This window comes from Mytilus californianus, unplaced genomic scaffold (genome assembly GCF_021869535.1).
Source record: "Mytilus californianus isolate M0D057914Y unplaced genomic scaffold, xbMytCali1.0.p SCAF_4, whole genome shotgun sequence".
Taxonomy (NCBI): domain Eukaryota; kingdom Metazoa; phylum Mollusca; class Bivalvia; order Mytilida; family Mytilidae; genus Mytilus; species Mytilus californianus.
The window spans coordinates 90,653,983-90,665,074 of NW_026262690.1; the positions used below are offsets into that span (position 1 = coordinate 90,653,983).

An 11,092-nucleotide genomic window follows, 5' to 3' on the forward strand; every position below is an offset into this window, starting at 1 on the left:
ACCTTACAATCAATCTATGCATTAAATATAGTTGACCTATTGCTTATAGTATCTAAGAAACAAACTTAATCATGAAAACTTAACTTTGACCAATGAACCATGAATATGAGGTCAAGGTCAGATGATATCTGCCAGCCAGACATATACACCTTGCAATCACTCCATACAACAAATATAGTTGACCTATTGGTTAAAGTTTAAGAAAAACCGACCAAAACACAAAAACTAAACACTGAGCAATGAACCGTGAAAATGAGGTCAAGGTCAAATAAAACCTGCCAGACTGACATGTACATTGTAAAATATTTCCATACACCAAATGTAGTTGACCTATTGCATATAGTATTAGAAAAAAAGACCATAACACAAAAACTTAACTTTAACCACTGAACCATGAAAATGAGGTCAATGTCAGATGACACCTGCCAGTTGGACATGTACACCTTACAATCATTCCATACATCAAATATAGAAGACCTATTGCTTGTAGTATCTGATATATGGACTTGACCACAAAAACTTAACCTTATTCACTGATCCATGATATGAGGTCGAGGTCTGATGAAAACTGTCTGACAGGCATGAGGACCTTGCAAGGTACGCACATATTAAATATAGTTATCCTATTACTTATAATAAGAGAGAAATTAACATTACAAAAAATCTTAACTTTTTTTTCAAGTAGTCATTGAACCATGAAAATGAGGTCAAGGACAATGGACATATATCAGATGGAAACTTCAAAACATAAGGCATCTATATACAAAGTATGAAACATCCAGGTCTTCCACCTTGGAAAATATAAACCTTTAAAGAAGTTAGCTAACGCCACCGCCACCGGATCACTATCCCTATGTCGAGCTTTCTGCGACAAAAGTCAAAGGCTCAACATATCAAGAAAAGTAACAAAATATATATTTATTTTTTAGATTACAATCCTATTTCAACCTTCTGTATAAAATATTACTATAAATAACATTTAAAAATATATATGATATACATGTAATAAACAGACTTTTATGACAATGGTAAGATTTAAAATATTACTTCAAACAAACAAGAATATCATGTGCAACATTTATATGTATGAATTCTACAGTATTTATTCTCATATTGGCCTGTGCTCAAATAGGCTATTCCCCTCTATCATTCTGGCCAAAAAAAAACATATTGAACTCTGATTTTGTGAGATTATTTATGCCAGGACTCTCATGCATGTCCCCATCCCTTTCAAATAAAATAAAATTAATTTGACACACATTTCGCATGGTAAATGTAGTTTTTGAAGACTGAATTTTATGCCCCCATTCTCCCTTTTGGGAAAACACAAAGCTTCTGGGTCATACATTTAAATAAATATGGTTAACCTTCAACATTTGTACAGGACAAAAAGAACTGACTATTGCAAATTCAAAAATCATTGCGAGGTTTTTATTATTGCATAATGCGATTGGGTGAAAATCGCAATAATAAAAACTTGCATTCTGAAATCTGACATATATCACATATATTTGTATGCAGCTTTTCCTATTATCACAATGATTATACCCACATTTTTGGTCAGTCATGACAAAATCGCAATATTAAATGCACACATAATTTCTGAATTTACAGTTCTACTGTAAATAAATATAAAAATATGGGGATGAACATAAAATTAACCACTTGTGAAAATTGAACAACTTTATAGTAGAAATCAGGAGGTCAATGTAACTATTTTCTAAAGATAAATAGTCACTTTATTCTTCCCAGGCCTAACTAATGTCTTCTTGCGTATTTATCTGCATTCAAATCACACTTTTTTAAACTACAACTATTCCTATACTAATAATTTTACATAATCTAATCTGATTAGACAATATGAATAAATGATGACGTTGGAAAACACCAATGAGAAAAGCAACCCAACAACACAATAAACCAAAATGGACATCTTAAAAGCCACCATATGGTCTAATTATGTAAAGCACCAACACCAATGTGACAAGCACTATATGGCTGTAATCTGGACAAAGCTCTAAATTGGGGATATATGGACAAAGCTCTAAATTGGGGACATATAGACAAAGCTCTAAATTAGGGACATTTGGACAAAGCTCTAAATTGAGACATTTTGACAAGGATCTAAATTGGGAACATTTGAACAAAGCTCATAATCACCAAAATCATGACAAAGCTCAAACATATCCAAACTGTCCAAATTTCAGCAAGTTGTTAATAAATTAAATAGTGATAACAAACATATTAAATAACTAAATGTATAAATAATATCAAATGCATTGCAAATTTGTAAAAGTTCAAAAACAGTTCAATAAAATACATTAAATAATGTCAAATAAAAAAAAAACTCGACAAAGTTCTTTTGTTTTAGAAAAAAGTAAGTTAGTAAAACCATATTTTGATTAGGCATATTGACGAACATTTGAACATAAGCTCTGATGAGCTTTTCACCAGATATAAAAAATATACAATAACAAATAAAACAACTCATGCAGCTTTCAAATAAACAGTTATAAAAAAAAATAAACAAGATTGGTTTAACCAATCTTTTTTCCCCCCCCCCCTAACATATTCTGTTCATAATGTTAAATAACCTGTAATGCTTTAATAAAATAACTAGAGGTTGATATGTTTTTCTTTGAGAAAAAAATCAAAGACTACGTCTTACTCTTTTATCAACAAAAAGGGAGATAATCTGGTGATTAATGTAAAATTAACAAAATGACAAATACAAAATCGATATCAACAAGTAATACATATATTTATAAGAGTTATTATGATTTGTTGAAATGCCCAACTCAGCCTAAAATATAAACTTTATGTTCTATATTTTTTTTTCATGTAGTTCATTTTCAAATGTTTTATGCAATGAAATGATACTAAAGTTAATGGTATCAAAATTTGAATTTTTTAGCAAGAGTTATGCACCCTTTAGATGATGGTGCCATATTCTTCCACATTTCATGTTCTTCTGTCATGTTTAAAACTTCATCAAGGGGAAGTAATCGTATACAAGTAGATTCGTCTGCTTCAGCTTGGTTCCCTTGTAGGTATAATTCTCTTATTTCATTTGACTTTAAACTACATCTGAAATTAAATTCAATTTTAATATTATCATTAAAAAGACACATGTTTGGAAAATATACTATTTTTAAGCATTAAATTGTCCAAAATGTATTTTGACTTGCTATGCACGGCACAGTTGTTCACATTTTCTGCAATACCCCCCCCCCTCTTTTAAAATACCTGGATCTGCAGCAGTGTAGTGACATGTCAAAATATTACATATACATTTTGTTGTAATGACAGTGTTGTTGTTTTGAAAACACCTATGCAGATTATTCATTTGATGTAGGGTAATCTGCTGAGGTTTACTGAATGGACAAAGTGGATTCATTGCTGCATACACTACTGATACCATATTCAACATAGATCATGCATATATTATTTGCAAATCTACAAATATTTGAATGTGATTGGTCTGTAGAATTTTGTTTCCTATATATACACTTTGATTGACCATGTTGCTTAAACTACTTTATGATCCTCAATGCTCATTACTTATTTTATTTGGCCTTTAAACATTTTTATTTAAGCCTCGCTGATGAGTCTTTTGAAGACAAAATGTGCATCTGTCATACAAAATTATAATCCTGGTATCTTTGATGCATTTTCCCTTCAGCTATGTTAACACTATGTTGATATCACTGTAACATATTCATGTGAGATACAAGAATGGAATCTAGGGGTTCCAAGAAAATTGAAATTGAAAGAAAAAAATAACAACTGTTTGGCTTGACAATTATTAGGATAAATCACATTTTCCAATAGGTTATAGATGTGTTCATCCTGAACATGCATGAAATCAATCATTATAGATGTGTAAACTGGGCTGCGGATCACAAACAGTACTTACAAGTCCTTCGTACTTGGTATGTTTTTTCCAGGAAAAAGAACAACATTTACCATACTCAATTTGTGAGTTAATCAGTCAAGTTTACACATCAATAATCTCTAGAAAAAATGTGTTTAATCCTTTAGTAACGTTGTTAGTAAACTGAAACAATTAAAATATTAGAACTTTAAAAGACATTGTACCTGATAAGAAATTCAGCACTAGGTCTGCCAGCAGATGTATTGTTCCTACATATCCCCATCAAAAGTGGATCTGATAGACAGTTCATAGGAATATTTACTTCATCCACTACCTCTCGGAGAATTGAGTCATATATTTCATTGGTTATTTTTTCAGGATCAATATCATCTATTTCTATTTCTGACATCGGTTTCTTTCCTACAATTTCCTGGAAAGAACAAACAAATACAAAATTAAAGTCAATCAAAATGTGGAAAAGGAGTTATTTCATACAATGATTATCAAATTTACCAATAAATATTTCCTTAAGGACTTAATTCATGCTTCTTCTTTTACTTTTATTGGGGTGTAAAAGTGTTAACCTGTCAGAACACATTTTGTATGAAGATGGAAGTGCTTCATACTAAATATGTGTGCAAGATCAACGATTGTACAATCCTTTAAAATTACAAAAAATAATTACATTTTTATGTTATAATCAGTACGAGTTATATAAAATTATTCGTTTGTTTTCCTATGCATTTTTGCAATGTTGTCATAGGAACAATTTGCTTGCATGAAAGTTGCATTTCATAGGAAATATCTAACATTGGAATGCACAGGATATATGTATAAAGAATGTAAGGTTAGTCATGTTAGTCATTCATTGTTTTGTTGTCATCCAAATCAAGGTTACAGTTTTTTGTGAAACATACAAACATAATTCTAACAGAATAAATAATATGTATTATAATGTTAAAATAAAAAAGAAAGAAAAAGAGTACGCATTATACCATAGCCTTGGCTCACACCGAACAGCAAGCTATAAAGGGCCCCAAAAATGACTAGAGTAAAACCATTCAAACAGGAAAATCAGCGGTCTAATGGACAGGTGAAAACAAATGCAGCAGGTTTAAATGTTTTAAATCTGTATTTTAATCATATTGCAGATGACCATATTTTCTTGATAATTTATTTTTTTATCAGAATATATATACATTATAGAATGTAAGTTATAAGAATCTTCAATGTATGAAGATTCTGTATAAATGTATATATACTGTAACTGTGTTATTGGTATCGTCAAATTGTATTGAATACATAAATCGAGGTGAAGGACGGTCATGAAACATAAGTATTGTTTGTAAAATTAACCATTTTATTTAAAGTTTCTTTTTGCAATTCCCCTTTTATAGAATCAAAGGGACTATGGGTAATCTCATTGTTCATGCACCAAAATGAAAATAATTACTTCATTGGTTCAATTACCATTGTTTAGAATGTTTTAAACCAATCACAACATTTTAGTGTACACTTTTTAAAAATATTACCCAGAATGCAGTAGCTTCAGAAACAGCGAATAGAAGAGAGTCAAATTTTTTAGTGTTCCTGTTCTTCGTCATTTCCTAAGTAATCACCCAAAACATAGTTTTTTAAATATTTTCTATTTGTAATATATACAAGGAACAACCACACATTGTCTCAGATAAAATGTTCTATTTTCATTCATATTGACGTGCAGTAAAAGAGATAAAATTGAGAATTGAAATGGGGAATGTGTCAAAGAGAAAACAACCCTACCGTAGGCCACCATGAATCTGTTTAAATACATTTTTGTATTATTACTACATGTATATCAGAAACATTTTGTAGAACTGTTAAATGCTTGAGAGATAAATGATCAATACTAAATATGTTATCTGATTTTATTGTACATGTTGTAATAAAGTGTGTTTAAAAAGACGTTTATTGGGAAAACAGAACTTTTGCAAAAGTGCTGAAATAGAAATATTGTCATTACTATTCACAATGTTTTGAAACATTTACATGTACAATGTATGTATGTCATATATGCATTTTATCCAAATTTCTTTTCAGGGATGTTTTTTTCAAACCATTATCTGGATGGTGGGTCTTCATCTCTGTATTCTTTAATATGGCTATTAATTTCTATTCTTTCTTTTTGATATCCATTATTTTCTATTCTTTATTTTTGATGCTCATTAATTTCTATTCTTTATTTTTGATACTCATTAATTTCTATTCTTTATTTTTGATTCTTTATTTTTTATGCTTTTTATTTTCTTTTATTTTCTTTTCTTTATTTTTTATGCCCATTATATTCTTTTCTATATTTTTTATACCCATTATTTTCTATTCTTTAGTTTTGATGCTCATTATTTTCTTTTCTAGCACCCAAATTATTCCTCTCTACATGTACATGTAGCAATTTTGTATTTATAAAGATTCTAACTCTGCATCAATTGTGATTCTACATTTCTCCACTCTTAACAGTTAAATTGTGAAATTTAAAAAGCAGAGATTGCCTAGCATTTGTTTAATCGTCTAGAGGTTCAGTGGTGGAATCTGTATCTCTAAGGATTATAAGGCCATGTAGGCATGTCTTTATCTTTCTTTTTCAATGATCTGCACGAAGACCTGTTCTTTCAATGTGATATCACAATTGAATTTTGACAAATGAAGAACGGAAAGCATCAAAACCTAGGATAGCTAAAAAAACAATAACATGTACAAATGTAACCCATCAAGGAAAGTATAAGTTAATAATTTTCATGATATTGAGAGAAATAAATATATAAACAAAAATCTATTTGTTGAATAAGAAATTGTCTTAGCTTAGCACTAAATGTGATTAAATAAATATGAAAATTTGATAAGTAATGAATAATTTTATGTTTGTTTCTTAGTAATTCCAGTCTTTTTATTTTTTTACTATAAACATGATTTGTACCTAAATTTATACATTTAATCAATCGATTCACCACTGTGAGGATAAGATTACTTTAGTTTTATACCTTTGGTTCTGCATGGCCTCCAGGTATATCCCACATACCACATGCTTCTCCACAATCTAAACTTCTCATTTGGAATGTAACATAATTATCTGAGGATAAAAGTAGAGCTCCTACTCCAAGGGCATCAGACATGAAACCTTGTGGGTTATTAAAGATTGTCTCCCCTTTGTTCTGAAGTTCTTTAGCATTAGGTGACCAGTTAGTACCTATAAAATCTTTATAAGAAGTTATTCCGATGTTTAGTTTAACCTTATTTGCATTTAATTCAGTAGTGTCAAGTCTAAATTTAGTGGCATTGTAAAGTTTTGGATTCTTTTTGAGTCGATCTGACCATATATCGTCAATGTCAGTCTCCAGTTCAGGTAAAATATTTCGATTAAACTTAGACGAGTTCCGTACAACAGTTGAATTTCGGTTAAGTGTAATACTTGGCGGGGTACAAAACATCATTTCAACCTCTGAATCCATGCTTGAGTTGGTTTCTGTTTTGTTGCTCTTCGACTTCATACACATGTTTACTGCTCTAGAACGATTTTCCATATATAAAAAGCGCAATTATGATACTGATTTTCGTATTTTTATCCGGAAGTGTTCCGGCCTGTTTGTTTCCCTTGGCAACACTCACAAACGGTGGAGACGAACAGTTGTTTATTGACACAGAAAAGAATTGAACAAGTACAAAGATGGAAGCAGCAGATTTACACTTGAATATAGATTATGTTGGAACAAGTGGCACTGTTCTTAGTCCAGAACAAAAAGCTGCACTCCAAACTTCCTTAGTTATCCAGCAAAACAGATACAAATTTCACAGAATTTATTTCTGGGGAAAAATTCTCGGTATCAGAGATGATTACTTCATTGCACAGGGAACTCAAAAAGATGAAATGGCTGAATGCAAAACTCTTTACAGGTAAGTCCAATTTAAATCTAGAAGGTATCCACTCGGTATATTAAACTCAAAAAATGGAGTAAGAGTCAGTCACAATTGAAAAGAGCATACTGTTCTTGTTACTATTGGTATGCCAGTAAAGGTATAGTCATAAATGTTCATTATTGGTTGAACACATCTGCCTTCTACCATAAAGTGACAAGATGAAGGACAGCATTAAAACTTATAAAAAAACATTATTCCTTTTATATATAAATATGTGTGTGTGTCACCATAAACCAAGCATGACTGATAAGGTAGAACCTAATTCATTAGTGACTACTTGAAAATAAAATTTGTCAATGTCTTTGTAACAGCATAAAAAGTGTCAATGGTCTTTCAGAAGTATTTTTCCATAAAAACAAATCTAGTAATTGGAAAATTAAAAAACAGTGTGGTAAATGTCAATGAGATAGCAACCCAAGGCCATAGGATACAAAACTATTTTGAAGTCAACATACAGTTTTCAAAGTGTTTGTTATTTCCTTGTACTTTATGGGAGTTACAGTTGTTACACTATTTACATCTACCCATAATTAATTGCCACTTTCTAACTTTTACATTTTTGAGGAAAAAGGTTTATTGACATGGTGTTTTTATTTTTATTTCAGCAAAGATTGTGTAAATTGGGGACTTCTCCCACCTGCTACAAAAGCAATGAGAGAAAAGAGTAAATTGGCAAAAGGGAGATTCACTGGAGATCCTTCACATGAGTTTGAACATGTACAAACAAAGAAATCTGCAGATGGAGAAGAAGGTCACGAAGAGGAAGAAACAGTATGTACATGGTTTCAGTTCTTTTTCTACTTTTTATTGAAAACATAAATTTTGTAGCTGGTGCCAAAAATTCAACTAAGTGAATAATTTAGTTATATTTATAATAGTCTTCAAGTATTTAAACTTTTATTTAGTGTTCTTACCAATAAATTTTTGTCCTTAATTACAGATTTTGATAAAAGAAGAGGAAAGACTGTCATCAGTGATTGCCGAAATTGATGAGGATGTGAAAATTGTACCCAGAGCATCTTTTATTAAAACACCAACTGGGGAAACTCTCTCAAATAGATGTTTCGAAGGTACAGAAAATATTTGAATTTCAAAATTGATGAATATGCAACAAGCATTGAACATTTACATTTAATTACAGGCTCTTAACATAAATAGCAATACTCTGTTGGTTGTTGCAGTTAAGTTTAATGTACTTTGATAAATGTGTATTAAATTAGAGTTTACATCATTCATGAATTGAGGAACACAAAAATGTAGAGAAAACTGTCTAAATCAGCACTTTTACTTTTTGTCATTACACTTTAAATATGAAATGAGAGTACTTCAACTTCACCTATTGAAAACGGCTCTATTACAATTATTGCAATGTAGAAAAAACAAGACAATTGAAGAGTTGACAGATTGAGCAAATTTATATTTGTAAACCGCTTTATTTTATTAAAGCTTACTTAATGGTATTATGTATATATATACTTTGTCACAATAGATTAAAACAATATCATACTTTTTTCTGTTGCAGGTCTTTCTGTTTCAGAGGCTGCCAAACTTTGTTCCTACATGCATTTCAGAGAACCAAAAGCTCTGTTTGAAAAGACCTTATTACAAAAAGCAAATCTTGACAAATCAATAGATTTCTTAGACACTATTGAAGAGGACATTCCAAAAGGTATGTTGGCATTTGTACATTACATGGTCCAGATATTAGTACAGCCATTGGTACATGCATTTCTTAAAGTTGTGTCACATGAATTGCATGTATGAAAAAAAACATTGAATAAGCTTGATGTTTTTTTGTTTGTTTTTTTTAACTCTGAACCTGCAAAGAATGAAGTGTAATATTAACACAAGGGAATTGTATATTCCATGATTTTACAGAAAAGGTATCATGAATGACAAAGACTATGCTTACAGCTGGCTTCAACTTAATTTTCTAGTTTGTTTCATATATTTTTGAATACCTTAATTGTCAGAAAAAGATTTTGAATATTTTAATTTCAGAATTACAGCTTTAGTTTTTAAGCAAGCATAAATCACTGAAATCGCTAATTTTTGTTTAGGTTGCTGGAGCTTGCAGTTTGAAAGAGGAAGTGGACTTGTTACATTGAGAAGTCTATGGTGGAATGGATTTGTTTTCTTCCATGTTCCCGGATCAAGAAGATTTGGACATGTCTATGTTGGAATTGGAGAAAAGAATTTGGACCTTCCTTTCATGTTATAACTAGGTCCTTTCGAACTAATTTAATGCTGACTGTCATTCAATAAAACAATTTGTTACATTAAGTGTAAGAAGGAATCATTGAGGAGGAGTGTAGATATATGAAAGATATTTATTCCTTTAAGAACAACTGTAGAAGTTCATATATATTTCTTTGGAAATTTCTCATTTGTTTCATTAATAAATAATAAATATTAATAAAACAATTTGTGTAAACTAGTTTTTTTCTCTTAGTTCTATTATGATTGGACCACATATCCAGAAACACTTAAAAAGAGAGCTAAATAAAAGGGGTTGTTCCTCTGGATCTATCAACATTGGTTTGTTTATCGATAAGTATATATATGAAAATAAGGAGATGTAGTATGATTGCCAATGAGACAACTTTCCACCAAAGTTCAAATGAAGTGGATGTAAGCAATTATAGGCAACTGTACAGCCTTCAACAATGAGAAAAACCAATACCGTATAGTTGGCTACAAAAGGCCCCAACATGTTTATTGAAATTTGTTTCAACATTGTTTAAAGCTCCTAAGAACAGTTATTTTACAACAATATTGATAAAAAAGTGTCAACCAGAACACTTTTAGCAGCTAGTTGATCATCCCAAGGCATAAAACCTTTACTGTTATATCAGTGAAAATATGCTACAGTGGTGTTTAACAACAAACTATTTGTGAGTGTAACAGTCAAAGTAATGATCAGGGCCTATTGTCATAAAACTTTACTCAGTTTTTAGAGTACAAAATGTGCATGTACTCGGAACATCAAATCCAGTATTTTGATTGGTTGATGTCTGAGAAATATAATCATACTCCAAATTTTTATGACCGCAAGGCAAGAGTTGCACCAGAGACATATTTTTCTTAAGACATAATTTACAACTAGACAAACTCTAAGTTTTACCTTATATAATTGTTATATTAAAAACAGGATGGTGCCACTCCAGGAACAAAGCATATATATATAGTGAACCTCCAAGAGCAATAGAAATTACACTCACTGTCAGTTATGACTGATATTCTGATATTATTTCATATGGTTGCATG

General features: G+C 30.6%; 2 protein-coding genes across 2 annotated transcripts; one reads left to right on the forward strand and one right to left on the reverse strand.

Moving 5' to 3' along the window:
• Positions 1–903: 903 nt before the first annotated feature.
• On the reverse strand, positions 904–7,387 carry LOC127698822 (uridine diphosphate glucose pyrophosphatase NUDT22-like). Its single transcript, XM_052202516.1, has 3 exons — positions 6,892–7,387; positions 4,099–4,304; positions 904–3,087 (listed from the first exon to the last, which is right to left on the reverse strand). The coding sequence occupies exons 1-3, from the start codon at positions 7,357–7,359 to the stop codon at positions 2,895–2,897; spliced, it is 867 nt and encodes a 288-aa protein (XP_052058476.1). The 5' UTR covers positions 7,360–7,387; the 3' UTR covers positions 904–2,894.
• Positions 7,388–7,485: 98 nt separating this feature from the next.
• Positions 7,486–10,263, forward strand: LOC127698825 (radial spoke head protein 9 homolog). Its single transcript, XM_052202518.1, has 5 exons — positions 7,486–7,801; positions 8,431–8,596; positions 8,766–8,895; positions 9,348–9,494; positions 9,886–10,263. The coding sequence occupies exons 1-5, from the start codon at positions 7,575–7,577 to the stop codon at positions 10,044–10,046; spliced, it is 831 nt and encodes a 276-aa protein (XP_052058478.1). The 5' UTR covers positions 7,486–7,574; the 3' UTR covers positions 10,047–10,263.
• The last annotated feature ends 829 nt before the right edge of the window (positions 10,264–11,092 follow it).

Coding starts and splice junctions, on each gene's coding strand:
- LOC127698822 (XM_052202516.1), bottom strand. CDS start 7,359: ATGGATTCAGAGGTTGAAATGATGTTTTGTACCCCGCCAAGTATTACA. Junction 4,305..6,891: donor GAGGCCATGCAGAACCAAAG/GTATAAAACTAA, acceptor TGTTCTTTCCAG/GAAATTGTAGGAAAGAAACC. Junction 3,088..4,098: donor AGTGCTGAATTTCTTATCAG/GTACAATGTCTT, acceptor ATTTAATTTCAG/ATGTAGTTTAAAGTCAAATG.
- LOC127698825 (XM_052202518.1), top strand. CDS start 7,575: ATGGAAGCAGCAGATTTACACTTGAATATAGATTATGTTGGAACAAGT. Junction 8,597..8,765: donor GTCACGAAGAGGAAGAAACA/GTATGTACATGG, acceptor CCTTAATTACAG/ATTTTGATAAAAGAAGAGGA. Junction 9,495..9,885: donor TGAAGAGGACATTCCAAAAG/GTATGTTGGCAT, acceptor ATTTTTGTTTAG/GTTGCTGGAGCTTGCAGTTT.